The sequence below is a fragment of the Aphelocoma coerulescens genome, chromosome 11 (genome assembly GCF_041296385.1).
Source record: "Aphelocoma coerulescens isolate FSJ_1873_10779 chromosome 11, UR_Acoe_1.0, whole genome shotgun sequence".
NCBI lineage: Eukaryota > Metazoa > Chordata > Aves > Passeriformes > Corvidae > Aphelocoma > Aphelocoma coerulescens.
Genome location: NC_091025.1, coordinates 7,907,010 through 7,934,948, shown reverse-complemented (window position 1 = coordinate 7,934,948; position 27,939 = coordinate 7,907,010). Strand labels below are relative to the sequence as shown.

The 27,939-nt window shown below is 59.8% G+C and overlaps 4 protein-coding genes and 4 non-coding genes across 14 annotated transcripts in view; 6 read left to right on the top strand and 2 right to left on the bottom strand.

Moving 5' to 3' along the window:
* SF3B3 (splicing factor 3b subunit 3) overlaps nucleotides 1-1,066 on the top strand; it is a 29,362-nt gene extending 28,296 nt beyond the window's left edge. Inside the window, exon 26 of the mRNA XM_069027251.1 lies at nucleotides 154-1,066. Coding sequence (XP_068883352.1) covers nucleotides 154-294 — 141 coding nt within the window. The 3' untranslated portion in view covers nucleotides 295-1,066. The remainder of the gene's footprint in view (nucleotides 1-153) is intronic.
* A 2,627-nt stretch (nucleotides 1,067-3,693) lies between these two features.
* On the top strand, nucleotides 3,694-9,292 carry IL34 (interleukin 34). 2 transcript variants are annotated; one of them, XM_069027083.1, is made up of 7 exons: nucleotides 3,694-3,764; nucleotides 4,757-4,938; nucleotides 5,032-5,135; nucleotides 5,425-5,502; nucleotides 5,590-5,763; nucleotides 8,598-8,736; nucleotides 8,836-9,292. In XM_069027083.1, exons 2-7 carry the CDS (start codon nucleotides 4,911-4,913, stop codon nucleotides 8,853-8,855), a joined length of 543 nt encoding a protein of 180 aa, XP_068883184.1. In that variant the 5' UTR covers nucleotides 3,694-3,764; nucleotides 4,757-4,910; the 3' UTR covers nucleotides 8,856-9,292. The 2 variants fall into 2 exon arrangements, with proteins under 2 accessions (XP_068883184.1, XP_068883182.1); XM_069027081.1 differs by having other exon boundaries at nucleotides 3,695-3,764; nucleotides 4,598-4,938.
* On the top strand, nucleotides 5,992-6,062 carry TRNAG-GCC (transfer RNA glycine (anticodon GCC)). The gene has a single exon. It is a non-coding gene; the product is annotated as a tRNA-Gly (tRNA).
* On the top strand, nucleotides 6,642-6,712 carry TRNAG-GCC (transfer RNA glycine (anticodon GCC)). The gene has a single exon. It is a non-coding gene; the product is annotated as a tRNA-Gly (tRNA).
* TRNAG-GCC (transfer RNA glycine (anticodon GCC)) lies at nucleotides 7,686-7,756 on the top strand. The gene has a single exon. It is a non-coding gene; the product is annotated as a tRNA-Gly (tRNA).
* TRNAG-GCC (transfer RNA glycine (anticodon GCC)) lies at nucleotides 8,455-8,525 on the top strand. Its single transcript has one exon. It is a non-coding gene; the product is annotated as a tRNA-Gly (tRNA).
* A 1,157-nt stretch (nucleotides 9,293-10,449) lies between the features above and the next one.
* Nucleotides 10,450-14,972, bottom strand: LOC138117194 (uncharacterized). The gene is made up of 7 exons (XM_069027269.1): nucleotides 14,861-14,972; nucleotides 14,419-14,424; nucleotides 12,962-13,233; nucleotides 12,377-12,428; nucleotides 11,956-12,200; nucleotides 11,488-11,874; nucleotides 10,450-10,871 (listed from the first exon to the last, which is right to left on the bottom strand). Exons 1-7 carry the CDS (start codon nucleotides 14,970-14,972, stop codon nucleotides 10,758-10,760), a joined length of 1,188 nt encoding a protein of 395 aa, XP_068883370.1. The 3' UTR covers nucleotides 10,450-10,757.
* Nucleotides 14,258-26,754, bottom strand: MTSS2 (MTSS I-BAR domain containing 2). Of its 6 annotated transcripts, none has more exons than XM_069026968.1 (14): nucleotides 26,634-26,754; nucleotides 22,798-22,859; nucleotides 22,619-22,692; nucleotides 20,772-20,856; nucleotides 20,501-20,592; nucleotides 20,342-20,416; nucleotides 19,473-19,630; nucleotides 19,285-19,392; nucleotides 19,111-19,208; nucleotides 18,397-18,607; nucleotides 17,592-17,666; nucleotides 16,731-16,907; nucleotides 16,470-16,635; nucleotides 14,258-15,744 (listed from the first exon to the last, which is right to left on the bottom strand). In XM_069026968.1, exons 1-14 carry the CDS (start codon nucleotides 26,700-26,702, stop codon nucleotides 14,972-14,974), a joined length of 2,223 nt encoding a protein of 740 aa, XP_068883069.1. In that variant the 5' UTR covers nucleotides 26,703-26,754; the 3' UTR covers nucleotides 14,258-14,971. The 6 variants fall into 6 exon arrangements, with proteins under 6 accessions (XP_068883069.1, XP_068883070.1, XP_068883074.1 ...); XM_069026969.1 differs by having other exon boundaries at nucleotides 18,397-18,604; XM_069026973.1 differs by having other exon boundaries at nucleotides 18,397-18,523.
* Nucleotides 26,755-27,939: the final 1,185 nt, after the last annotated feature.

Genomic DNA, 27,939 nt, shown 5'->3' with positions numbered 1-27,939 from the left:
TCAGCAGATGAGGTCACTGAGCATGGTCTTGTTTCCAGGACAGGATTAAGAAAGTCCTGGGAACAAACTGTTTGTGGCCATTTTCCCCTGTTTAGGCAGGGTTCAGTGCCTCTGTGTGGTGTTGATTCAGTTCTCTTCTCCTTGCCCCTCCAGAATGTGATTGATGGGGACCTGTGTGAGCAGTTCAACTCCATGGAGCCTAACAAACAGAAGAATGTGGCCGAGGAGCTGGACCGGACCCCGCCCGAGGTGTCCAAGAAGCTGGAGGACATCCGCACGCGCTACGCGTTCTGAGCGGCAGCTGGCAGGGGCAGAAATGCTCGCGGCTCCTCTGGGTGCTCTTCCAGGCACCGCTGGGAGGAGGAATGTGTGCTTTTTTTCCCCCCTTTTCAAATATTGGTTTGGTCCTCTTGGTTTATGTTTCAAAGTAATGTGACTCCAGTAAATACAGTATCAGGTATTAGGTTTCCCAACACATCCTGCTGCCTATGTGAAGGCTCCTGACATTCCAGCTTCTGGCCAGAGCAATTCTCTCTTGGGAAGTGCCCAAGGCAGGATGCCAGCTGACCCTCAGCCCCTTCTCCTTGTCCTCCCTTTCAGACTGGGGAGTCCCAGGGTGTCTTGCTGAAAGTTCTGTAGGGCAGATCCAGCTGGGTCTTTGCTGGGTCAAGTGGGGTTTGTGATTTGCCAGCGTTTTATAAAAGGAAAGGAAGGAGCTGTGGCATGATTCAGGATTACCAGGCTCCTCTTAGTAGCCAGTGGTGAGCTGCTCTGGGCTTATGGTAGTTCAGGGAGCAGCCAATGAGAAGCTGGCTGTGTGGAGGGTGTAACTGTCACACTTGTCTTGAACGTTTTCTTCTGAATTGCAAGGGGTTTTTTTGGACTTGCCATTTCTGACTGTTTTCCCTGTAAATAGAGTTTTGTACAATGTTGACTCTCTTGGGGGTGGGGAAGAGCGAGGCCCGAGTCTGGGACTTGATTGGTTTCATAATAACTTTGGCAAGAGAGTGTCTCCAAGCTGTGACTGTGAGCAGCACATGAAGAATAAAAGCCTGTTTTTTCACTACCCTGGCGCTGGTGCTCTTCTTCGTGGCAGCTGCTGCTGACCTGGCGGGAGCAGGAGGGGAGGAGGAGGAGTACAAAAATATGCACACCCTGAGCCCCTGTGCTCCTGCAGGCCCCTCGCTGCCCCCCTGCCCTGCCTGGAGCTGGTCCCCTGCTGCTTGATCTGCCCCAGGACACAGACAAAGCAGGCTATGGAGAGAGGGAAGTCATTTCTTCAGCCATTCCAGAGCATGGCTGCACTTTAGGGGTCTTGTGTTCCTCGGTGTAGCAGCTGCAGCTCTGGGAGGAGCAGCTGGCTGCCAGGAGGGCTGGGGAAAGGTCCCTGTCCCAGAGGTTTGGTAGCTGGCTGCAGAGGCTCCCAGTCGGAGTGCACCCACACAGCAAGTGCTTCCTGGTTCTGCTGGGTTGCTCCCTGCTTACTCCTGCTGGTTGGATCTGTCTGAGAGCCTGTGACATCCCGGTAAGGATGCTGCTCCCCACTTGGGGCTTGGAGAGACAGGTGGTCCTTGGCCTGGTGCCTGTGCTCCCTTTGAACAGCTGTCATGTTCTCCGGTGCGTGTACTGTGTGGGGTGAGGGCAAACACACCCTCCTGCCCTGTCCTTTGCACCCTCCTCTGCTCTCCTGTCTCGACCTCACAGGCCTGCGTTGGCAGGGGCTTAGAACCCTTTGGCTCTGACATGGCATGCGGAGCCCCACCCATCCTCTGCCGGCGGAGCAAAGGGCTTTGTGCTCCCTTCCCAGGCCTGAGTCGGGGTGGCTGTGGCAAGGGAGAGGCAAAGAGGAGCTGAGCTTCTTGGGGTCCAGCTTCTGGCTTGCCATGGACTTAAAGTGCTCACCCTGTGCTCCCTGTCCTTTGTCCTCCCCGAGGAAGTGATGCTTTGGATCAGAGGGTACTTCCAGCAGAGCTCCAGTGACACTTGTTATTTGTCATGCTGGTGTCCTGAAAGTGAAAGCAGGGGAGGGGGACGTCTTGAGATGTTCCCAAACTGGTTTCAAGCACAAGGTTTTACTTCTTGGCTGTGCCTGGTGAATAACCTGTCTCCAGTACAAGGAGAGGGACTCACTCCCAGCCATAAGGAGCCAGGGGGTTGTGGGGAGCTGGCTGAGCCCCAGCTCCCCTTTGCTGGGACAAGGAGGTTTCTCTCAGTGAGGGTTCCCCCCTGCAGCTGCAGGGAACCAACCGGGTCCTAGCTGCAGTCTGGGAGCAGAGCTCCCGGGGCCGTGCACTGAGAGCTGTTTGCCTTGGGCTCATCCCAGCACTGGGTTCCAGCCCGGAGCAGCCAAGGAGAGCAAACCGCCCCCAGCACAGCGCTGCGCAGCTCCGCACTTTCCTTTCTCTTCCTCGCCCCATCCCGCCTGCCAGGCTGATGAGTACGTGGGCAGGGAATGCTATTAAATGGCTTCCTTCAGTGACTGCAGCTGCTGCGGGCAAAATCCCTGCGGACACCTGAGTGAGGAGCTGGACTAGCTCCTTCCCTGCTTAGAGCTGAGCATCTTGCCCCCAGACGAGTGCTGGGAGAGAGGCAAGGGCCGTGCCCAAGACGGGCCAGGACCAGAGGAAGCTTGGCAGGAGCACGGCAGTGGCCCTGACTCCTTGCCAGGGGAATCCCAGTGCGCTCTCACAGGCAGAAAGTGCATTCCTTCCCACGCGTTTCCCTGGGAGCACTGACCCACTCTTTGATAGTCGATTTTTCTTGCTGACCCTCTGGATGCTCAGCAGCCCTAAGCACAGACACAGTGGCTCTTCCAAGGGGCTCTTCAGGGTGATGTGGGGGAGGACAGTGTCCCATGTCCCTTGTCCCCTGCTCCTGGCTGGAGCTCAGCCCTGAAGCATCCTGAGAGGATGACATGGGCTTGGGCCAGCGGGAGCAAAGTCCTGCTGGCCTGGAGCCAGCCAAGCATACCTCAGCCCCTCTGAGATCAGTGCTGCAGTGCAGCCCTCCCCCGGGCGCGTGCTGGGAAGGCGCTGGGCTGAGTCCCACTTTGCTTGCTCCAAAACGTGCCTAGGGGTGCTCAGCCCAGTCTGTGCCCTGGCACACCTGGCCAGGAGAGCCCAGCACCCTGGAGCTGCCGGTGCTGGCCGAGCAGAGCACCCCGGGGAACCTAGGGCTGTGCAGAGCGGTCGGCTGGGCACCCCAGGGGCCATATGGGCACCTGACTGGTTTGGGTGGGCACCCTGCAGCGATGGCTCAGCACCCTGAGGAGAGGCAGAAGTATGCACCATAGTTACACCAGCGCCCCAGGGGCTCCCTGCTGCTGCAGTGAAGCACCTCAAGGAGCAGGGAGGGACCCAGGAAAATGAGCCAAGCACCCTGGGGATACTCAGTTGCATGAGCTGAGCACACTGGGGACACCCAGCTGGGGCAGCAAAGCACCCCGATGAGCAGTGAGGTACCCACGAGGGTTAGCCTAGCCTGGCCTACCTGCGTACCCTGGGGCCAACTCCCGCTCTCGCCGCCCACCCTGGGGACACCCACCCGGCTGGGGCAGCCGAGCACCCGCGGCGGGACAGGACTGGACTCTCCCCGGGCCGTGCGGGGCGGTCGCTCGGTCCCCTCTTCCCGCCCGGCCACCGCCCCGCCCGCTCCCCGCGCCACCGCCCCCCGCCCGCCTCCCGGGAAGCGCGGGCACGGCCCCGCCGCCGCCGCCGCCCGCGGGTGGACGCGTCCCGCGCCCGCGGCCCCGCGCGCCGCGCCAGGTGGGTCCGCGGAGCCTCGCGCGGGGGGCGCGGGGGGCGGCCGGGCACCCACGGCCCCGCGTGGGGACGCGGCACGGGGCGCACGCACCCCGCGACCCGGCCGTATTTGCTTGGGGACATATTGCAGGGACATGGCACACAGGTCCCTTCACTGGGGATGTGGGTGGCACTCCTTTGCGTGGGGACACTGCACGGCGCCTTTGCGTGGGGGCACGGCACGGTACACGGCACGGCTGCTTTCCCTTGGGACATGGCATCGCGTGGCCCTCCTGGCACCGGGACATGGTGTGGGGACGCAGATGGGGCCCCTTCTGTGCTGGGATATGGCATGGACCGTGCCGGGGACACAACACACCCCCCCTTTACAAGGGGACACGCCGTGGAAGATGTGGCACAAGGACATGCTATGGTCTTACGGTTCCTTCCACAGCGTGGGGACATGGTAGAGCCCCCTTCACGGGGGTGTAGGGACACGACGCCTCTGTGTGGGGACCCAGCATGCGGTGGCTTGGCCACTTCACCAACCCCGTCCCTCAGCGTTCCTCGGCTGAGGCGGGACTAACTCACTGCTGGAATAATGGGGCTGGGTTGAGCCCCCTCCTTCCCTGGAAATCCCCTGAGGGTGTCATCAGGGAAGCCCTGGTAGCCCTGCCCCAAGCGGGACACAGCCATACACGACTCCACGGCCACCCACAGTTCTTTGGCCACCAGAGGCTTACGCGGGGCTGTCCCCTCCCCGCCGCCCCCGGGGTTCGGAGCGGGTGTTTTGCCTGGAGGCTGCAGCCGGGGCACCGGCCTGCCCTGGGGCTGCAGCCGGGGCTCTCTTCCCCCAGATTCCCTCTTGTAGTCCGGGGGTGCTCCTGCACCCCTGCAAACACATCCCTGCCAACACCTTGTGACGGCCCCGGGACCTGCTGCCTCCTGCCACCAGCTGGAGAGGAGAAGCCAGCGGGGACTGCCGGGAAGGGGGACTAACCCCCCATCCATGGCAGGGAACAACTGCCCGGGGCTACCGGAGAGCAGCCAGTGCCCGGAGCCTACACCTGTCCCTTGTCCCCACACCATCCACGCCACTGCCCTGGAGGCTCCCGGTGAGCCCCAGCCATGTAGGCACAGCCTGGGGCTCCACTGACGGCCACCATCAACATGCAGCAGGGCTACGCTGCCGTCCTATGTGAGTACAGCTGGGGGACAGGGGGGATTGCCTCAATAGTCACCTCAGTGGGTGTCCCTGAGGGGGCTGATGCCACTGGCTTTGGCTGCCCAGGTGTCCTGGCTGTGCTGGGGCTGGAGGCTGCAGCGCCAGGCGAATGCGAGCTCACCCGCCTGCTCCAGGACAAGCTGCAGTACGAGATGCGCCTGCAGTACATGGTAACCCCAGCTTTGGGAGGTGGGGGGACACGTGGCATTGCAGGGCCCCGGTTTGCTCCAGGGGGGACACGGGAGGGCAGCACCCACTGCTCTACAGTGGCCGGGTGCTGGGTGCTGTGTTTTTCACCAGGGACAATTTGTGCCAAATTGTGCCCAGAACTACTGCTCCTGGGGGCTGACCACACCAAAGGGCTTTTGCGTTGGCTCCCTGGTGTCACGCTGAGGCTGGCAAGGATGTCCCCATCACTTTGCCCCTTGCTAGCCCCCATATTCTTCCTTGCCTTTCCAGAAACACTACTTTCCCATCGACTACACAGTCCAGGTCCAGTACGAAGAGGTGCTGAGGCCATCCAACATCACCCGCCTGGTAAGAAGGTGGCAGGGGAGAGTCCCGTGATGGGAGCACTCCAGGGACCCACGGGGGCTGCATGGCTCTCACCGTCTTCCCCTTTAGCGCAACGGGACAGTGTCGGAGGCAGCACTGCGGTACCTCTGGTTCCATGTCAGCTCCCAGGCGGTGCTGCGGATCCGTGAGGTGCTGCCAGAGAAGCACCCATCCTGGAAGTACACCCAGGAACTCTGGCAGCTCTTTGATGCCCTGGGCGAGGAGTACAGCAAGTACCGGCAGGTGAGGATCCCCCGGGCCCCCCTGGCACCCCAGCCCAGCCGCCCATCACGCACTCGTGTGTTGGGAGGACGCACCCAGCCATGAGCACCCGGGAGGGGACAACACGGGCATGGACATTTTCCCTGGATGTGGGTTCTGGGGAAGGACTGACGGGGACAGGGTGCAAGGGCAGAGGTTGGGAGCGGGGTGAGGGGGCGTGGGGTAAGGCCAGGAGAAGCCTCACATCTGGCATTGGTGGTTCAGTGGTAGAATTCTCGCCTGCCACGCGGGAGGCCCGGGTTCGATTCCCGGCCAATGCAATAGCTGTATCCTTTTGTTGCCAGCAACCCCTCCCCCTTGGGGGACCAGCAGACCTGGGGAGGGGGAATGGGAATGTCGCACACACCGACCTCCGTCACGGGGTGGTATTACCACGGCCGGCGATTGCGCGGGATCAGGCAGAAGGTGCCCATGAATTCATCCCTCTTTTCCCGGTGACGGTCCTGCTTCTCTGCCCAAGCTTCTGCTGCCTCGATGGAGCTGCTGAACCCCGAGGCAGTTGCATTTGGGTGCTGGACACAGCTGTGTCACCAATGTGAACCCGACGTGTGGCTGGGTTGTGCTGTGCCACGGGGCAGGTTCTGCAGCCCCTCTGAGGAGAGAGTGAGCTTTGCTCGGTTGTCTCATCAGAGTTAACTCTGAAGGCTGCTGACAACCCGTCCTTGCTGTAGGTGATGCGAGGCAGCGGGGAGCGGCGTTCCTATGGGCTGGAGGCGCGGTGTGAGAGCTGTGTTGGGGTGCTCTGAGAGGGTGTTCAGAGCTGACAGGGCCTGTCCCTGCTGCTCGCACCCCGCTGGGTTTGGGAGTGTGGGGGAGGGCTGGGATGGTGTGCACATCTGGCATTGGTGGTTCAGTGGTAGAATTCTCGCCTGCCACGCGGGAGGCCCGGGTTCGATTCCCGGCCAATGCAACAGCTGTAACTTTTTGCACCCTTTGCATCCTTTGGCGACTGCCAGGGTGCCCGTGGAATAGCGCAGAGGTGCTCCCGTGGATGCTCCCTTGGGCATCGCTGTGCCCTCGGGGCCGACTCTGTCGTTTGTGTGGGTACTCAGGCCCCGAGGGTGGCAGCAGCAGCTCTGCCTGCAGTGAGTATCCCGGGTTTGGTGGCACTGGGGAGGAGTGAGAGGAGATGGTTTGGTGACTGACCACCTCAGCTGGGAGGCAGGGAGGGACACTGGCTCAGTGACATCAAGGGGTGCTATATCGGTAGCAGTGAAGGTCCCTGGTTTAGGAGCCGTGGGAGATGCTGGTTCCTGTCAAGGATGCCCAGCCGCGGAGACAGATGGCAGCTGTGGGCAGTTCCCCATCTGGCATATGTGGTTCAGTGGGACAATCATTGTGCTCCTCCTCAAAAGGCAGGGTTTGGTTCCTGGTTAGTGCAGCTCAGTGTCCTGCCTTTCACCTCTGCAGCCCCCAGCCCCTCCACCTTACTTGGGCTCCATGCAGCCACGGCGTGCTGTAGCTGGGAGATGCTGCTGCACCCCAAGGCAGAGGTGTTTGGGTTCTGGATGTGGGTGGCCTGTCACGGCTGTGTCACCAATGTGAACCCGAAGTGTGGCTGGGTTGTCCTGTGCTACAGGGCAGGTTCTGCAGCCCCTCTGAGGAGAGAGCGAGCTTTGCTCGGTTGTCATCAGAGGGTTAACTCTGAAGGCTAATGACAACCCCTCCTTATTGGTGATGTGTGAGGCAGCAGAAGAGGCGCTTCCATGGGCTGGAGCCGCGGTATCAGAGCGGTGTGTTTAGGGTCCCGTGTGTGTGTGTGCATGTCTGTATCTCTGTGTCTGTGTGTGTGGTGTGTTCACAGCCAGCCGTGCCTGCCCATGTCGCACTCACTCTGCCGGATTTGGGAGCGTGGGGCCGTGCCGGGAATAGCCTCACATCTGGCATTGGTGGTTCAGTGGTAGAATTCTCGCCTGCCACGCGGGAGGCCCGGGTTCGATTCCCGGCCAATGCAACAGCTGTATCTTTTTGCACCCTGGTGTCTCTGTGGGACCACGGGGACTGCCCTGGGTGCCTGGAGGGATCACACACCCTCCAGCACATCTGTCCCCCCGTGTAGACGCGAGGAGTGTCATTGTCGGGGGAACAAAGCCAGGGCACCTTGGTGATTCCCGGGGGACTTGGTGGCAGAGAGGAACCCTGCCTTATGGGCAGTGACTGTCCATGGTTCAGTGACAGTGAGGGTTCCTGGTGTGACAGCCGTGACAAGGGTCTTTGGCTCTGTGGCAGTGAGGACCCCTGGCCCAGGGCAATCGGGCTTGCATGGGTCTGTGGGGTGCTGCCATATCCAAGAGGCGGCTGTGTTTGGGTTCTGGATGTGGGTGGCCTGTCACGGCTGTGTCACCAATGTGAACCCGACGTGTGGCTGGGTTGTGCTGTGCCACGGGGCAGGTTCTGCAGCCCCTCTGAGGAGAGAGTGAGCTTTGCTCGGTTGTCTCATCAGAGTTAACTCTGAAGGCTGCTGACAACCCGTCCTTGCTGTAGGTGATGCGAGGCAGCGGGGAGCGGCGTTCCTATGGGCTGGAGGCGCGGTGTGAGAGCTGTGTTGGGGTGCTCTGAGAGGGTGTTCAGAGCTGACAGGGCCTGTCCCTGCTGCTCGCACCCCGCTGGGTTTGGGAGTGTGGGGGAGGGCTGGGATGGTGTGCACATCTGGCATTGGTGGTTCAGTGGTAGAATTCTCGCCTGCCACGCGGGAGGCCCGGGTTCGATTCCCGGCCAATGCAACAGCTGTATCTTTTTGCACCCTGGTGTCCCTTAGGGGACCTTGGTGACATCCTGGTGAACTGTCCCTGCAGACAGATGTGGAGGCGGTGGTGGCCGATCTGGTGAAGCTGATCCACAGCGCGGGCGCTGAGAGCCGGAGCAAGGCTGTGCGCCCCAAGGCACTGCTGGACAACTGCCTCAAGGTCATGCGGATGCTCTACGGGGTGCCCTGTGAGTTGGGGATCAGGGTGGGAGGCCTGACCTTGGGGAACGCAGGTGCCACAGAGGGGGGCCCTGTCCCACACCATGGCACCTGTTCCCTCTATTCAGGTCGGTGGGAGTCCGCCTAACACTGCAGAAGACCCCTCACTCGACACCTCCTTGCCCTGGAGCCTTGGATGCTGCCTCTGCTCCTCCCAGAGCCCCATGGGGGGTTCCCAAGGAAGGTGCAAAGGTGGGACAAATGCCGCCCCACCTGGGACCAAACACTACCCCTTCCAGGACTGTGGGACTGTTTATGGCTGTGGGGTCTTGTCCATCCAATACGTCTGGCACCTTTTGCATGGGTGTGGGGTCAGACACACCCCCCGTGGCAGGCAGCTGTTAGGGGGACATGCAGCCTTCCCTGCCCACAGGGCAGGTGAGGGCATCACCCTGTTTCTCTCGATTTGTACTTTTTCCTCAGCTTTCATTAAACACCAGTTAATTCTCTAGCATTGCAGCTCAGCTTCCGACTGGGTCCCGGGAGCCTCCAGCCTTACCCAAAATAAAGGACCAGCAAAGAGAACCCCACTGCCTCCACTGCCTCCTCTTTTGGGGTGTCAGCCGCCTCCCTTGCCGCGGTGGGGGAGAGACTCACTCTGATAAAGGGACCCCTGCCAAGCTGCCTCCGTCAGCCCCGGCTGCTTCCCCGGCAAGGAAACATCTGGATTTGTTTGTTGTGCTTGGCGGCGCGGTGCAGGCGGCACACCAGAGGGACTGGGGCTGCCTGGCTGCCTCTCCCCTTTACAGCTTAGTTCATTACCTTCATCAGCTATTAGAGACCTTAATTGGTGTATTCCCGGCTGAGGGCTGCTTAGGCTCATGAGTCCATGGGCACTGCAGCATGAGTGGAGACGATGTCTTCCTCCTCCTCCTCCTACTCCTGTTCCTCCTCCTCCTCCTTTTCCTCCTCCTCCTCCTCCTCCTTTTCCTCCTCCCTTCAAGCCTTCATGCCTAGTGATGATTCCTGTTTATATAAATCCCACGCAGAGCTCATATAAAACCCACCAGCGATGATCCACTGCCTCATAAAGAGCTTTAACTAGAGGGACCCTTTCTCCCATCCCTGCTGGCTTTAACAGAGCTCCTGTGTGGTCCAGGGACCCACCTAGGGCTGCCTCAGCCCTCGGGGCTGAGCCTCAACCTCCCACTCCCTTGTGTCAAGTGTGGGAATGATCCTTCATCCTCCTCCACTTTTCAGTCGGAAAACTGAAGCTCTCCCTGCAAAATGACCCCTGCCAAGCTTCCCAGAGCATCCCCACAGCAATGGGCGTGCCAAAACCCTGCGTGTCCAGCCCACTTGAGATATCGTGCATTTTCTTCTGATCCCTCTTTTGAGAGATGGCTTCAAAAATGTCAGCTAAGAACCTCTACAGGAATGCACTTACAGGATGGGGAATGGGATCCTGTTTACAATATCCCCTGGTGTACCATGAGGGATGGATTCAAGGAGGGTCGGCCCAGGATGCCCTGCCCAGGTCTCAAAAAACATCTTTAGGCATGTGCTGAGACTTGGGAGATCTCCCGCTGTGAAACCCCCCAGCTACTGGAATAGGAAGAATCTTTGCTGGCCTTGAACCAGTAAGAAAAAAGCCTGGCAGCATCCTTGGGGTGGGCATGGAAGGGCAAGCTGCTTTTGGGGTGGGGAGGCTCAGCAGGACAAGGGCTGAGTTTGGGGACTGTTTGAGATGTGCCCATAAGCAGTATGGCTTCTGATCCTAGAGTGAGGATGCCCAGGGGGTTCCCTTGGCCCCAGGGGATGCCTTGGATTCAGGACCACACTTGGAGCATCCTTCCTTATGCTGCTCTGGACCAACTCAGCATCCCAGGCTGGGGGGGCAGCAAACCCATCTCTCACCCCCCAACCCATGTGTCCCTGCTTCTATTCCCCTGCCCACACCACACCCTCCCTCTCCGAATCAGAGTGAGCCTGTAAATGGCAATTCATTGACTTTAATTGGTTATTTAAGCTCAGTGGGCGGGTGCTGCTCTCACCAGGGCAGCCTCTGCCCTCTCCAGTCCCAGAAGGTGCCATTGCTGGTGGCCGAGAGCTGGGCCAGCAGCTGCAGGACTCCCCGCACGCTCTCCTCCTCCGTCACCGGGCCCTGCCGCACCCAAGGGCAAGGGACAAAGTGAGCCAAGATTCTTCATCCCAACACCCCTAATCCCACCCATGGTATGGTGGAATGCCAACTCTTGCTGGGTTGGTTTGGGAGCAGCTGAAGATGCTTTAGCAGCCAAGGTATGTGGCCTTGCACAAATTGATTGTCCCTCATTTGAGTGCTGTAAAGACGGAGGTTAATTTTTTCATTCCCAGTTAAAAAGTGACACTTTTGTCAGCCAGATCAGGGTAAGGGACAGCTGAGTGCAGGGCCGGGGTGCCCTCTGCTGACACACGACCAGGATGGGAAAGGAAATAAAAAACAGGGAAGAAATTGGATGGTTTTGGGGGAGAGCCTGGAATTCTCCCTTTGCTGTGGTGGCACAGCCACTGTGGGACCAAGGGACTGCACGGGTGTGGGTGCCCAGGGAAGGGATGTCCACGGGAAGGAATGTCTGTGGGAAGGGATGCTTCCGGGAAGGGGTGGCTTTGGGAAAGGATGATCCTGAGAAGGGATGTTCATGGGAAGAAGTGGCCTTGGGAAGGGATGCTCCTGGGAAAGGATGCCCCCAGGAGTGGATGCCCATGGGACCTTGCTGAGTTAGCATCCCATCACTCACCATCCCCTGTTCCAAGGGAGGTGTCACATGTCCAGGGTCCACAGACACGCAGAGGATCCCTCTGCTCCCATACTCCAGGGCCAGGCACTTCGTGAGCATGTTCAGAGCAGCCTGGGAGGACAAATTCCCCACCTTACCATCACGATCTGGCAATGCCATGGCCAGTGGTGGGGGGAATCCCACAGGAAGTGACCCCCAAATTCCTCTCCATCCTTCTGCTGGTGGTACCTTGCTGCAGCGGTAGCAGATGTCCTGCCTCTCCTCCCAAGCCTCCGCAACCTCGATGGAGCCCATGATGCTGGAGATGTTGATGATGGCAGCTCTGCTGCAGCTCATCTCACGCTGCCCTTGGGCCTCAGCCGCCTCCTTCAGCAGGGGTAGGAAGGCCTGCAAGGGATGGGATCTTAGGCATCACTACCCTCTTTCTCCCTATTCCCAGTATCTGGGTCAGGGGTTGACTGTCCTCACCTGGCTTGTCTGCAGGGGCCCGATGGTGTTGGTGGTGTAGACGAGGCTCATGTTCTCTGCTGTCTCGGTGGCCAAGGTGCTGCGGCGCGTGGTGCCGGTGTTGTTAATCAGGAGGTTGAGGCCAGCACTTCCCACCTCCTCCTGCACCTTCCTGACTGCTGCCTTGATGCTGTTGGGGTCTGTCACATCTGCAAGGAGACAGGAGGGTTTGGGCACAGGCTGGTGGCCACAAGCCTGACGAGATGCTGTAGGTCATGGCAGGAGGCAACTCCCAACCACTGACCATCCTCCTGGTCCCATCATGACCTGGTTGAGCTGAGCCAAACTGAGGGATCCGCCTGCTTGGTGGCATTTCCTGGAGCCACCCACGGTCGCAATTAAATCCTGTGAAGCTTCATCCCCTTCCCGCCCCAGCACTTACCTAGAGGCAGGATCACGACGTTGGGAAAGCCCAAAGCCATCTCATTGACAGCCTGTATGGAGAAAGCAGGGGGAGGGGGTCATGTGGGGAAGCTCCCTGTGGGGGGGACCCTGCACCGTGCTGGGGTGGGAACAGGGGGGCCCCTCATGTCACAGCCGACAGGTTACAACGAGATCCAGTGGGAGCGATTTGGGGTGAGTCACTGCTTCTCTGCACCTGGCTGAGCACGGCAGCCTGAAAGCTCCCAGCAGCGATGCCCCTGGCACAGGGGCTGCCAGCAACCCCCCCAGCACTCCCCATCATGCACATACCTGCGCCAGGAGGTGCAAAATAAATTAAATACATACATATTTAATATATATATATAGCTATTTTTAGTATTTAATACATATCTATGTATTTTTGTTATATATACATATATATACAAATATATATACATATATTTATATGCATGCGTTTTTCAGTGCCATTCATTGTGCAGGATGCTGGCACTCAGCCTCCCAGTTCTAGGTGGGATGGTGGCAGCCCCAGGCACCATCCCAGAGCTGACTCCCTCCTGTCCCCCCGCGCCGGTGCCCTCCCTACCTTGCCCTGGGGGTCCAGGCAAGCAGCAAAGAGGTGCCGAGGTGGGCTGGGCTGCTCCAGCAACCCCTTCAGCAGCCCCAGGCCCAGCCCCCCATCGCAGCCGGTCAGCAGGACACTGCTCACACTGAGTCCCTCCATCCCCACTGCTCTCCACAGCCGGTTGTGCCACCCCAGCGAGGTTTGGCAATCGGCCTCAATAATCTGGGAGGTGGCAATGCTGTAGGTGCTGCTGGGATGGGTGGAGGTGGGGGGCACCGCCTGCACCTCCTCTTCTGGAGGGGATGGGGCAGCAGGATGCTCTTCTGCATCCCAGGGTCACCCATCACCTTGACCATGGGGTTTTCTCACTCCTCCATACCCCGAAACAACCATCCCCCTCCAGCTATGGGAATCCCAAAAGGGTGATGGGACCTTCCCAGCTGCCCCCCATCACCGGGGTGACCCCAGGGAACCAGAACATCCATAGGAGCGCAGGCAAGGCTATTAATTACAGTACAACCTTTATTAATACTGGAATCTTCACAGTGCATTCGTTACTTGTAGCAGTGACTATGGAAAACGGGGGAGGGGGGGAAAGAGGGGAATTACCACCAGAAAAAAAAAAAAAAAAGGAAAGAGGGAATGAAAGAAAGAGAAAGAAACTTGGCAGAGGAACAGGGAGAGGGGAAGCGGCGGCAGAGGCGGGAACACGAGGAGGGAAAATAAATTAAAAAAAAAGAAAAGAATAAGGACCAAGTTAACAACAGCACCAGAAAAGTTACTTCAGTCGAAAGACAGGTCAGTTTTTTTTCTTTTCCAAGGAATTTTTGTTTTCTGTACAAAATAAGAGACCCCTCCCCTCCCCCCAAACCCAAACATTTGTCACTTGGCATCAGCGGTTCTGGGCAGGAGAAGGGGAAAGGGGGAGAACTAAATTGTTATTCCTAACGGGGAGGGCTGAGGGGGCTGCGATGCGACAGACAGCAGGGGGGCGGGGGGTATGTACAGCGGGGGCCGGGGGGTTGTGCTTTCCTCCAGCTGCCGGCAGAAATCAGCTGCTTTGCTTGGGGGTCTGAGTCAAACCTCCTGTGCCCGGACCCACCTCCGAGAGGACCCTGCACTTGGTCTGTGGGTGCTGAGTGAGGGGGTTTGGAGGGGTTCCCAGTGATCCTTGTGGGGGGAGGGGGGCAAAGAGGAGGTTCAGCATCCTCAGTCCCTGCACCCTGGTGTTCCCCCAAGACAGAGGGGACTGCAATGCCTCTACTCCCCCACCCCCCCATCCCCCAATTCTTCTTCCCCCTGCCACCCCCAGCCCATTGCTTCTGCCCCCTGAAATGAGGCTGAGCTGTGTTGGCCCCAACCAGGCAGCTGGGGGGAATGGGGCCAGGGCCCCCCACTCCTGGTGCTCCTGGTGCTCCGTGGCTCCTGCCACGGCCCTGCTGGCACTGTCCTCTCCTGCTGCGGCTGGGGCCACCCACCTGCGCCTGGGGGAAAGAAAACAGAGAGGAGAGGGAAAGCAAGAGGGGAAAAGGAGAAGAGAAACAAAGGGAAAGAGGTGAAAAAAAGGAAAGGAGAAAAAGAGGAAAATAGAAGGGAGGTGAAAAAGAGTTAAAAAGAAAGGAAAAGAAAAAGAGGAAAAGAAGAGGAAAAGAAGAGGAAAAGAAGAGGAAAAGAAGAGGAAAAGAAGAGGAAAAGAAGAAAAATGGGAAACTGAAGAAAATAAGAAAAAGAGAAGGAAAAGCGACATAGAAGAACAAAAGAAAAAAATCAAAAGAAAAAAGCAGAAAAAATAAAACAGGCAAAAGAAGAGGAGAAAAGGAGAAAAAGAGGAGAAAGAGGGCCAAAAAGAGAGCACGTGAAGGAGGGATTTAGGGAGAGGGCAGGGCAGGAGGAGACAGAAGGGCAGGAAGCAGGGGGCACCGGGGAGGGACAGGGCAGCGGGTGCCGGCAGGTGGGGGTTCCCGGGGAGGCGCAGCGGTTGCCCCTGATCCATCGGCCGTGGCGGGCACGTCCCTGCTGGCCGGGGCGTCATCACGATATCCGCGGGGCCGACCTGTCATTGGTGACGGTCCTGCGCAGGCGCACCCCGCGCCGGATGGCCACCAGCATGTCTTCGGCCGGGGGGTCCATGGACGCTGCGGGGGGCGGCGCGGGGGTCTCCTCGCTGGGGCCGGACCCCACGAGGGCGGTGGGGAAGGGGAACTGGCCTTCCCCCAGGGCGTGGGCGCCGGCCACCAGCTCCCCGATCTTCTCCACCAAACTATGCCGGTTGGCAGCCAACTGTTGGTCCTCCTCTTCCTCAGTGGAGAGGTGCTGGCTGGCCCCGGGGTAGACAGAGATCTCCATGGCACCGCCACCCCAGGCAGTATTGGGAAGGCTCAGCCGCTTGGGCGAAGCTTTGGCAAAATCCAGGGGGTTCGGAGAGGCATCATCAGCGTAGAAGACGCACTCTTCACTGCCCACCCGTGTAGGGCCGGCGTAGCCAGGGGAGTCGGGCACTGTGGGGGTCTTCACGGGGACAATGGGGGGTCGGATGGGGATGGGGCCAGCATTGGAGAGCGTACGGCGGACTGAGGGCTTGGTGGAGGGTGTGCGGCGGATGGTGGCCACTCCTGGGGTGGTGCCGGCTGGCAGGTTGGTGCCGGTAGGCAGCCCGGCGGTCGAGGCAGGACGCTTGGTCTGGATCATCCGCCGGTAGTTCTGGGCGATGTTGCTGTTGCGCGGGATGGTGGAGGACTTGTCGAAGTCACTCTGGGGGTCACACTCCACGTCACCGTTCACCGAGTAGCAGTCGTAGTCGGAGCCTGGGGAGGGAGCAGCACCATCAGTGTGGCTGGGGGGGCAGTGGGTTGCCAAGCCCAGCCATGCCATCAAAGCCAGCCCCAGCCACCTCCATCACAGCTCAACAACAACCAAATTCAACTGCCACGATCGTGACACAACCACTACTGTCCCAGTCATTGCTGGCACAACATGCTCAACATCAAACCCAAACATCACCATCGGAAGGCAACCACAATCACCCCAACCACCACGCTGAAATCACAACCAAGCCCAGCTGTCACCATTGCAACCACCACAGCCAGAGCCATCACAACATGATCACAGCCAATTTCCACCGCCACCACAATGTGCTCATAACTGGCTCAGCCATCATCATACCAACATGATGACAAATGTGGTTATTTGATCTCCAGCTACCAACTCTGTTGCCATCACCTACCATCTGCCACCACCTCCACCTGTACTCAGCCTCTGTGCACAGACACCACCACAAACCACCACCTGTTACGGCACTTCCTGGCACAACTGTACCCACTGAGCCCCAGCTAACACCCAAATAACCAGGAAAAGCTGTGGTTATTTGTGGCACCCCACTGGCCCCTACACAGTATGACTACAGGCTGGTGCTACGACACCCAGAACACACACAGATGTGCCCCAGGACCACCAAAGCTTCTGCTGTCCCCTTCCCCACTCTGTTGAAAGTGCAATTTCAGGTGGTCCTAGGTACCCCCAGTGCAGGTACCTTGAGAAGGGATGGTGTCCTCGGAGCAGGAGGGGGTGGTGGTCTGCGTGCTGTAGCCACTGGAGTACTGCAGCGAGTCCCGGCTGCTCTTCTGGTGCTCCAAGCTCAGCCCACGGGTCAAGACCATGGCCAGGTCGCTGGCGGCAGGGGACACCTCCTCCCCATGCTGTGGGGGCAAGGGGCACTGTCAGCACCCTGGTTCCTCTCTTGGGAGCCCCCAGGAGCCCCCCACCTCTGTGCCCTCCCTGCCACAGCCAGTACCTTGGCAGCAATTGTAGCTGGTGACATCCGGGGCCTGGGAGCATCCTCGCTGCCGATGCCTGGGTACCCACCAGCAGGAGAGCCCATCTCGGCTTCCCGCAGGTGCTCCACGCGGTCCTTGCGCCGCTGCAGGGTAGGGACCACCGGCTGGTCATAGGGGCTGGCCTTGGACCAGTCCTGCAATGGGCAAGGCATGCGGTTCATGCTGGTGACACCAGGACCAGGAGTGGGGCAGGAGGGGTCTCAAGCTGATGTCCCCCTGATGCCATGAAGATTTTTTGCCTTTTCTTTTATACCCCTGTTACACCTTTTTTACAACTTCTGTATTTTTAGTGCTTTCTGCCTACATTCTTGGACTTGTTTGTCAAGCTGAGAGGCTAAACATTTTAGAAGCTTCGTAGGTAGAGGATAGTGTGCCCCAGACCCCAAGGTCCTCTCCAGAACACATTCTGTAAACTAAGATAGAACCATCCAGGGGAAGGCTCCTTGGGGAGGGGGGCTCATTCAAGCCTCTCATTGGGGAATTTTTGATAGATATGCTAATTAGTAACACCTATAATGTTATACCAGATCTTTTGTGGGTGTGCATTGCAGTGTGCATTTCGGTGCATTTGACCTGGACGTGTGCACCTAAGGATCCTTAAAACAAATACCAAGGTAAAACCCCTTTTCCCCTTCTAACCCTGTTTGACTCTTGATTTTAAGACCAGGAAAAGGCACCACCCCATGTCAAGCCACGGGTGCTGCTCAGGATGCTCTGCCCCATGCAGGAAGGGAAAGGAGGGTCTGAGGGCTGAACCCCATGAAGTGAGGGGGGAACCACGTGTGAAACACAACCCTGGTGGGATGGCAAGGACTAACCGAGGTGGGGGAGCTGCACTCGCTAACTGACTGGCAGGTTTCGGAGGCCTCTGAGGACGCCGAGCTGGAGGACTTCTGCTGTGCCGTGCCGAGCCGAGAGCCGGAGGGGAAGAGAAGAGGCAGTTAGCAAGCAAAGCCAGAGCCATGACCCTGGTTAGAGCTGAACCCACAGCTCCCCTGGCTGAGCGAGGCCCACAGCCCTCCTCCCTCTGGCAGCGGATGCAGGATGGCAAGCAGGATGCAACCTTGGCAGCAGGGTCAAGAACTGGGATGATGGACTGCCCCAACCCTTCTCCCTTCTCACCCCAAGCCATGCGGAGCCAACAGGTATTCTGGGGAACCTTGCTGGGTTGGTGATGCCAGGTTAGCATGGACAGGTGGGAATGGCAGCTCCCTGGGGATTCTGGACATCCTTGGCACTGGGGATGGTGCAGCATGAAGGGGAAGCTTTGCTCCATGCTGCCTGGTGGGTGACTGGCACAAACTGGGTATTATGAGGCTGCAGTGATTGGGAAACACCCTGTTCTCCTGGCATGGGGAGGGGGATACCTGTACCCCGTCCCTGGGGGAATTCATGGATGGGGTTTCTCTGCCGTGTGGCCCATGATGCCCCCAAGTATGGCAGAAACTCTCAATATTCCCAATATTTATTTCCCATGATGTCAACACAGCTGGAAATACTCCTGAGGGTAGGTCTCATCACCTCTGCACTGGGCCCTTGTGTCCCACCCAGCACCACCCACCCATTCTATGGTAGGGGAAACTGAGGCACAGAGGTGGGCAGCACTGACCACCCTCCCCGTACCTGGCTGGTGATGTCCGAGGGCATGGGGGAAGGTGGTTTGGAATAAGCGGCGTCCTGGGAGATGAAGCCGGAGTCGTGGGAGGAGACGCTGGAGAGGCGGGTGGTGGCGGCGGGGGGCTGCGCCAGGCTGCGGTAGCGATAGGTGGAACTGGGTGAGCAGGTCTGAGCCCCGCCGGGCCACGCCATGCCACCCTTGGCACTGCTAACGCTGCTGGGGGGGCGCCGGGGGGACGGGGACACGCCGGTGGGGAGGACAAAGGAAGGAAAAGAGAATTTAAGACAGAGGTTTGGAGGTGGCAGGATGGCCAGTGCCCTGCCACACACCACAACCTGGGGAAACTGAGGCATGTGGTCCTCCTGAGGTGTCCCTTCTCCTCCTGGGGTGGCCCTGTGGCAGGGAACAGGCTGGGGGACATGACAGAGGTGCTATGCTTGCCCCCAGACCCTCATGCACAGCTCACATCGTCCCCAGACCCCAAAGGACAGGGCATGTGTCAGGCCCCCATCCTGCCCCATAGATCCGCCAGTCCTGCCCAGTGCGCCAAGACCAGTTCCTCCATATTAATGGGAGCCACCTGCCCATATGGACATGAGAAGGTGGACATGCACCTTGTGAGCATCCCCAAAGGCCGTAAGCATCATCAGCCCACTGGGGTTAACGAAGAGGGCTGGATTTCCTGGCTGTGGTTGGGTGTGAAGCCCACCCCACCATACCTGCACATGCTGGACTTGCGGGAGCTGGAGCTGCTGGGTGAGGACGGGGGTGTCTGGTAGGACCAGCTGTAGTCAGAGCCCTTCAGGTCCTTGATCACCTGCAGGAAAGATGGGGTCTAAGTCCCCACAAAGATGCTCCCCCACTCCCCTGACCCCTGGCTCAGCCCTGCTGACCTGCTCACTGGCGGGTGGCAGCTTGTGGGGCTCAGCAGTGAGCACCACCAGGTCCTCGATGATGCCCTGCAGGTGGGTGATCTCTCCCAGCATGGTGAGCTCCCCATTCTGGGGACAGACAAGAGGGAGCATCAGCACCCACTGGGCAGCAGGAACAACCCCCGACCCTCTCGGTCCCCAGCACTCACCACCACGGGCTGCAGGAAGGTGATGAAGGTGCAGAAGCGGCCCCGCTCCTCGATGAGGGCTTTGCGGACCGCCTGCTTCTCCGTCTCCTCCAGCAGCAGGTACATGTCATTGACGTCCTGCAGTGCATTGTCCAGCTGGGGCTGCAGGTCGCCCTTCCCTGAGAGATGGGGCACTGTCAGTGCTGGGCTCCCCTGCTGCCCTCCCCAGTCTGCTGGCGGTCCCACTGCCAAGCTGAGGCCATTCCCCCAGCTTGGGGACATCACCCCATCCTCACACTCCAGCAGATACCACAAGTCTCCCACTGTGCCCATATCCCTGGAAGGTCCAGGAGCACCCTCACCCCACAGCAGCCCTGGGCAGGGGTCTCCTCTGCCACGCCATCCCCATCCCTGGCACTTGGGACCAGAGGACCCCTTGGGCTGTCACATGGTGGGGCTGGCATCGCCTCAGGATGTGGGGTGCAGGCTAAGCTAAGCTAAAAGCAAGGTGAGGGTGGGAACAGGGAGCGGATGGATGGACGGACAGACAGAGGCTGGGGAGACTGGGGGAGTAGATGAGGAAGCAGAGAGGGGGCCGGTGGTGGGGGGCAGCGGTTCACTTACCAAGTAGCTCTACAGGAAGGATGTGGAGGGGAGGGAAGAGAGAAGGAGACAGAGAAAACGTGTGAAAAGAGGCCAAAGGCTGGGGCGCATGCCCCGCCTCCCCGCCACCCCCGGGGCCATGCTGGCACCTCCCTTTCTGCAGGGGGGCAGCAGGACCCCCCTAGTGCCCACCCCCGCTGGGCAGTGCCACAGCCGGGATACCTGCCCTGGCTGGGGGTGCTGCGGAGGGGCTGGTGGGGGCACCCCCCAGGAGACCCCCCCCTCACCTTTGCGAGCCTTTTTCTGGAGCTTGAGGGTGTCAGAGGACTTTTTCTTGATCTCATGGCGTGCTCGCTTGTACTCTGGGGGCACAGAAGTGCTGTCAGAGGGGACCCCGGCCCAGCAGTGCAGCCACCCTGCACGGACCCATCCTGTCCCCCCCGTACCTTTTGCATGGTCCTTGTCCAGCTGGTTGGCAGTTTTCTTCCAGTCCTCAATCCTGTCCTGCAAAGGGTTTATCAGGCTCTCCATGAGGGCGCTGGAGCAGGGAGAGAGAAGCAGAGAGTGTGGAGAGCGCCGGAGCCAGCGGGGAGCCATTCCCCATCCCAGGCCCAGCCCACACCCAGAATCTCCTTCTTCAGTGAGGGATGAGCCCGGCCAGGCTGTGTCACCAACACCTGTGGGTTTGGAGGCAAAGCTGATCCTGGTCCCACTTACTTGGTGAACTGCCGGAGCTTGGCCTCGATGCTGCGGTGCCGCATGCACATCCGGGTCAGCGCCGAGCCAATGTCCCTCGTGGCACCTGGTGGGGAGCAAAGCGCCGCTGGCAAGGGGCAGGAATGCCCCCACACCAGTCCCAGCCCAGTTTGTACAGTGGGAACAGGGTGGCTCATGACAGGGATGATCAGTGCTGGGATGCACTGGGCATTGGGACACTTTGGGTAGAGGGGTGGCTTGTTTTTTCCCACGATAAATCCACAAAATAAATAAAAGATCAATAATACATGAAACACTAAATATCTCTTCTGGAGGTTCTGAACCCACTCCCATTTTTTCCTGGATTGTCTTTAATTTGGCACGGGGGGGTCAGGGAAAGGAAGGGATGAGGTACCCCTGGCTTAGTTCCAGGCAAATCAGCTCTGTCCCACACCTCCAGCCACAATCCCGAGTGAATAAAAAGGGAGTCCAAATTCCTCGGGGGGGATATTTGCCAGCAGCAGAAAGCAGGAGCATCCTTTTTAGGTGAAACTCCTGTTAACTCTGAAGCCTAAGGATGGCCACATGGTGGCAGTGCTGCTGGCAAATCCCAGGAAAACCAGCAATCAAAAATCCTTGGGTGCAAACTAAGGAGCGACATTCAGCCTTTTTCTCCCCTAAAAAAGCCTCCAAATACACTTCCCACCCTTTTGCAGGAGTCTTGGACGCCCCTCAGTCCCGCAGTGCTACGGAAATAGGGGAACCCATGGGCCAGAGCCTTCCCTGCACTGGGGTTGTCTCCTAATCCAGCTCCTAATGCTCTTATCCCAGCTCCTGCTGCTCCTAATCCGATTCTCATGCACTGTGTGCAAGGGCAGCAGCCAGCCCCCACCCAGTGCCTCAGTTTCCCCATGCTGCTGCTCTGCCTCCCACCCCCCTCAAAAAGCCCTGCAGGTATAGCAGCACTACAGGGTGACGCTGACTCCTGTTGTGCTGGTCCCCAGCTGTCCCCAGCATCGCTCCTGTGCCTCCCCCTTGCTTTGGCTGCCTGGGCTGGCAGGGAGCTGGGGGAGCCCTAATCCCCCTGGTGCAGTGGGCTAGTGGGTTTGGAGGCAAAGCTGATCCTGGCTCAAGCTGCTGCCTCCACCTCCTCCTCCACCTCCTCCTCCTCCTCGCATGGCTCCAGATGGCCTGGATGCCGCCAGTCTGCAAACCAGCCCAGGACCATCTGCTTGGCAGAAGCCAAGCGGTGGGAAGTGGCTCCTCGTTGCCAGCGGGCACCCGGAGAGGGTCCGGGGATCCTTCCCCCTCACCCCCCAACAGTATGGGGGACCCCGCATGCAGCCTTGGCTCTTCAGGCACCTCCCTGCCGAGCTGTGGTTTGTCCCCAAAACAGTCGTGCTTGGACTCCTGAATTTCCCTCCAGTTAATTCCCCTTCCCTGGAGACCCCCAGACCAGCCGGGACCCCCCCATGGAACTTCCCAGGTGGGTGCCAGGGACAAGGCGGGTGGATTGTGCATCCTGGGGGGCAGAGATGGGTGCAGGGGACCACGGCATGGGGCTGAGCCACCCTGAATGTCTCAGCCCCACCAGAAAATGTGGCTAAGCACCCATGGGTGGTGAGGAGCAGCACCCACGTGGGTGCCCACCTCCTTCCCTCTCCCCACTCCACCTTTCCAATGCTGCTTCCCAGGGAATGCTCCACCTTGGTGTGGGAACAGGTTGGGCATCTCTCTGGATGGTGAAGCTGCTGCTTGAAGTCCACCCCAGCAACGTGGGCAGGGGACACCCCACAGGGGACACTCACCACCTGTCCCCCTACCCAGACAAGCCTGGGGGCACCCGCCCCTAGGAGAGAGGACCCTACCTCGGGTGTTGGTGGCCATGTCGGCCACTTTCTGGAAGGCATCCAGGAAGGCAACTGCGGCCAGCACCGTGGTCCTGGGGAGGAGAGAGCGAGGGGGGAGCTCAGTGGGTGCGGGACACACTGGGATGTGCCACCAAGGAGGGGGGTGGCCCATGTCCCACCCTGCCTTGGCCACTCACCTGAGCTGGGAGTGCAACTTGGTGGCCTTCGAGTTGAAATCCTCCCATATGGGGTAGGAGCTCTGCAAGGAGGAAGGGTGATGGTGAGAGACAGAGCCCCTCGCTCCCTGCACCACTTCCCCAGACAGGGCAGGCCCCCCCTTCACTGGTGCACAGACAGAGCAGCTCAACAGCTTCTCTGATGGCTAATAAAGGCTGACCACAACCCTTTTCCCTCCTGTTTTTTTCCCTTTCCAGTCTGGCCACCCAAACTTATAGACTATGGAGACCTCAGGATTTTGAGTGATCTCCTCCTCACAGGGGTCAAGGTAGGTTATTATAGGTTTGGGAATTTGAGGGGGTGAAATGGAAAACATTTAAGACCCTTGCTAGCAGTAGAGGAGACACTCCCAGCTTCCCCACAAAGCACTGATGGCCAAACCCACCGTCAGGGAGAGCTCCAGCCCCACAGCCAGGAGCCCCAGTCCTCACCTCCCCTGAGCCCAAGGACCGACAGGGCAGAAAGGGAGGTCGGGGTCCCCCCAACCCTGAATGGGGAAGTTGTGTGGGGACAGGGACAGGACACAGGTACTTGGGAGGCCACCCCAGTGCTGTCCGAATGAGGCCACTCCAGTGCCATCCCAGCAAGGCCATCCGTAAAAGACCAGTCCCACTGCCCTTGTGGTGAGGCTATTCCAGGGCTGTCCTGGTGCCACCATTCCAGTGAAGTCATCCCCGGGCATTCCCAGTGCCACTATTCCAGTGAAGTCATCCCACGGCAGTCCCAGTGCCACCATCCCAGCGAGGCCATCCCAGGGCTGTGCTGGTGCCACCATCTCAGCGAGGCCATCCCAATGCCACCGTTTCAACAAGGTCATCTCAGCACTGTCCCAGTGAAGCCAGTCCCAGTGATGCCTCAGAGACGCCAGTCCCAGTAGACCATGCTGGTGCCATTCCAGTGAGGTCTCTCCCAGTAATGCCAGCTGCAGCGCCATCCCAGCAAGGCCATCCTGGTGCCATCACAACAAGGCTGATTCTGATCCACCAGACAGCGAGGCTGTCCCAGTGTCACCATCCCAGCAAGGCTGGTCCATGTTGTCCTGGTGAGGTTAATCCTGGTGCTGTCCTGACAAGGCCATCCCAGTGTCAGCCTTGCGTGCCCAGTACTGGTGCCATCATTCCAGAGAAGCTATGCAGGTGCCACCACCCTGGCAAGGCGATTCCAATGCTGTTCCAGTGAAGCTGGTCCCAGTGCTACTGTCCCAGCAAAGCCATCCCAGTGGGGCCAGTCCTGGTGTCACCATCCTGGTGAAGCCATGCCAGTGCTGCCATCCTAGCAAGGTCAACCCTGGTGCTGCTGTCCCAATAACAAAATCCTGGTGCCATTCTGGTGTTGCCATCCAATGGCAGTGATAGGCATCTGTAAACTCCCCTAGGGCAGCCACCAGGGGACATGTACATCACCACACATCTCCATGGGCACTATGGCTTGGTGGCAGCCCTGGGGATGAGGTTTGCACTGAGGGGGCATGGGACCAGCCTAGCATTGTTTCTGGGGACCATGAAAGCCACTATTTCTTCATGAGTCAGCAAAGAAAGAGTTTGAGGGTGCCACTTCACACACCACTTGTGGCAGTGCCCCGCTGGTTGTGGGTCCCCAGGGACTGTCATTGCCAGAAGGCTGGGCCACCATTCCTGGGCTACTGCCCCCAGGCCACCTTCCTCGGCCACCCTGGGCAGGGCAAGTGAGGCTCCCCTGTAGAAGGGAGCAGGTTGTGATGGCCCAGACCCCCTGTGATGCCAGGCATGAGGAGGATGGGGAAGAGGACAATGGGGACAAGGACATGCCAAGGTCACTCAGGGACGCTGAGCACGCGAGGAGAGGCAACAGGAAGGAAGCCAGCTTGGGGACTGTCACCAACAAACAAATCCTCCCCACCACAGGCCAATGGGTGCTGAAAAAGCCACCCGCCACCAAAATAAGGTCCCTTTGCCCTCTGACCAGCACAGGGGTCCCAGCCATAGGACCATATGCACATCACTGCCCTTCAATGCTGGCAGTTTCTCAAGCAGAGAGTTACTTGTCCCCCAGTGCCTGTGCCAGGACACCCACGTGGCTGGGCGATGGGGACAGTGCACCCTCAACTTGGCCAGGGCGGTGCAGGGCACGAGCTGAGCCCCAGCTGTAGTGTGGTAGGGTTTTCCTTCTTTTTCATCATTTTTCTTTCATCTTTCCCACCTTCAAATGGTGTGAAACTGATTCCAGGCTGGTCTCCTCGGGTGAGGAGTTCCCAGTCCCACCACATCCGGATGGTGCTGGGCATGTCACTGGGAGGTGACAACTCTGGGCTGGCCTTATCCCTTCTGAAGTTTCAGCAGGGGAATGGGGAAACTGAGGCAGGGGCTGCCCCCACCTCCCCCCTAGGAGTGTAGGACTCAGACTGACTCCTGTAGACTCCAGGAGGCTGCCTGGAGAGGGTGGCTGGGGTGATGGCATTTGGGGGAGGGAGCTGATCACCCCAGCACCCGTTTCCCACCAGCCCTGGATCCCACTGCCCTGGGGAGAGCTGGGATTTTCTCCCTGGAGCTTTTCTCCCGGCCCTGTGCCAGAGTCCGGCTGCAGAGCCACCACTGCCCCTCGAAGGGGTTAATCTCCTTCTCAGCAAGGCTTTTATTTTTTTTTTTTTATCCCCCCTCCCCTGCTTTGGCAATGACAGCATTGTCTGGACGGGTCTGCAGCATGAAGAGAGGAAGAGGAGGAGGAGGAGGAGGAAGAGAGCTTTTGCCTCCCAAAAATGATGAAGGCTAAACCCCACCGCTGGAGCTGGCTGTGGGAATTTCGGCCCCCCGAGACGAAGAAACATGGCTGGTCCCCCCCTCCTCACTCAGCCCCTACTCAGAAATACCCCCCAGCATTTTTAATTTATTTTTTTGAAATGAAAACAAACAAAAAAAAGGTTTTTTTTTAAACATGGCCCCATCCTGCTCCCAGAGAGGGTGGAGGCAGTATCCTCTCCCTGGGTTAGGAAATGGGATCAAGGAGCTGGGAGACCTTTTTGATCCATTGGTGTCAACCCCACTGGGTCCAGCAGAAATCCACCCTGGGCATGGGGGGGGGGCAGGGACAACGCAATGCCTGAAATGGGTGGCAATGCCCAGTGTGGGGCCAGTGGTACCTGGCAAGGGGCAGTGATGACTGGTCAGTGTCACCCAACAAGGGGCTCCGGCACCTTGGGATGGATACAGGGCTGATCCCCAGTATGGGCTCCAATGCCCAGCGCAGGGCCCTGACGCCCATTATGGGATGGATGTGGGGCTCTGGCACCCAGTGCCATGCTCTGACACCCAATGTGAGACCTCGATGCCCGACATGGAGCTCCGATACCCAGTGAAGGATAACAGGGCAGATATAGGGCTGCAACACCCAGAACGGCTCCGACAGCCAGTGACGGATCTGGGGATGATGTGGGGCTGCAATCCCCAGGATGGAGCTCCAGTATCCAACGGTGGATATAGAGCTGATGGGGGGCTGAGATCTCCAGGGCTCTGATGCCCAACACAGAGCTCCGATGCCCTGTAAGGGGCTGATGTGGGGCTCTGGCACGCCGTGCCGGGCTCCGACAGCCGATGTGGGACCCCCACACTCGCTGCGGGGCTGGTGTTCGGGCTCCGATACCCGATGCGGGGTTCCAAGCCCCATGTCGAGGCCGGGTAGCAGAAGCCCCGGTACCCACCGCGGGACCGGCACCGGCGGCGCGGGGGCTGCGTGGGGAAGCGGGGTGATGGGGCGGTGGTGCGGGGGGACCGCTGTCACGACAGCAAAACCGGGGTGCGGGGGGTGGGGGCATGTCCCCTACCTTCATGTCGTTGATGATGGCTTGGAAGAGGCCGCCGAGGGCTCCGCACTCCTTCTCCGCCGTCTCCATCGCGGCGCTGCGGCAGCCCGGGGCGGGCGGCGCCGCCGGGGGAGGCCGCGGCGGCGGGCCAGGCTCAGCGGCGGCGGGGGGCGGGCGGCGCCCGGGCGGCGGCGGCGGCGGCGGCGGGGGGGGCACAGCGGCGGAGCGGCGGCGGAGCCGGGCGGGGCATCGCCCCCCTGCCTCCTTCCCTCCCTCTCTCTCGCCCTCCGCGGGTGCTGCGCGGACCCGCCGCCCCCTGGCAGCGGCGCGGAGCGGGGCGCGGAGCGGAGCGGGGCGCGGGGAGCTCCGGCCCGGGGCGGCGGCGGGGGCGGGGCGGGGCGGGCGCTGCGCGGCACATGCGCCGCCCGCCGCGGGGCCGGGGGCTGCGGGCGGAGGGGGGGGGGGATGCTCGGTGTCAGCCCCAGGGATGCTCCGGGAGCGGCTGCGGGTAACCCGGAGGACGCGCAGGGATGACGGAGCGGGGGGCAGCCCCGGTGGTTCTCGAGGATGCTCCGGGGGGGGTGGGGTGGGGTGGGGGTCGGGGAGCAGCGCCGGCTGTCCCAGGACTACAGCGGAGGGAGACACGGAGGGTGCCTGGAGATGTGGGACTGGTGGGGCCAGCACCGGGGTTTGCTCCCGAGGCGGCGGAGAAACCCCCAGGGATTATCTCGGGGTGCTGGGTGAGGAGCAGGAGAGCTCCAGGGAGTATATGAGGACACTGCACTTGGAGATGCCATGGGATGGCCGGGGGCAGTCCCAGAGCTCTGGAGGTGCCGGGGGTGGATGCTGCGTCTCCCCAAAGGGTATTTGACCCCCACTGCCTTCCTGACCCTCCAAGATGTGCTGGAGGCTGAAGTCCCTCCGCAGTACTTACACGACAGCTCTGAAATGTCTCAGTGCACTCGATTATCAGGCAGCCATGGGAAAGGCATGGCCGGCCAGCAGACAAACCCTTCCCACAGCTATCCCGAGGCCCCAGCCCCAGCCTCCCGGGATCTGGGGGTGCCAGGCTGAGCCCCAATAGACCTCTCTACCCCTCGCAGAGCAATGACACTCAGTTGGGGCAAGGGTTTCAGTGTGAGCCACCTATTCCCCCTCCTGCCAGAAAAGTAGTCCTGATCCCATGCCGATGATGCCCACACTGCTCTGGACGGCGTTGGTCAAGAGCCACCCATAAGGAAACAATTATGGCTCAGCACTCCGGCAGCCGGCTGGAATTTCTCTCCATAAACTCAGTCCCTCAGTGTGGAAAGAGGCTGCTCAGCAG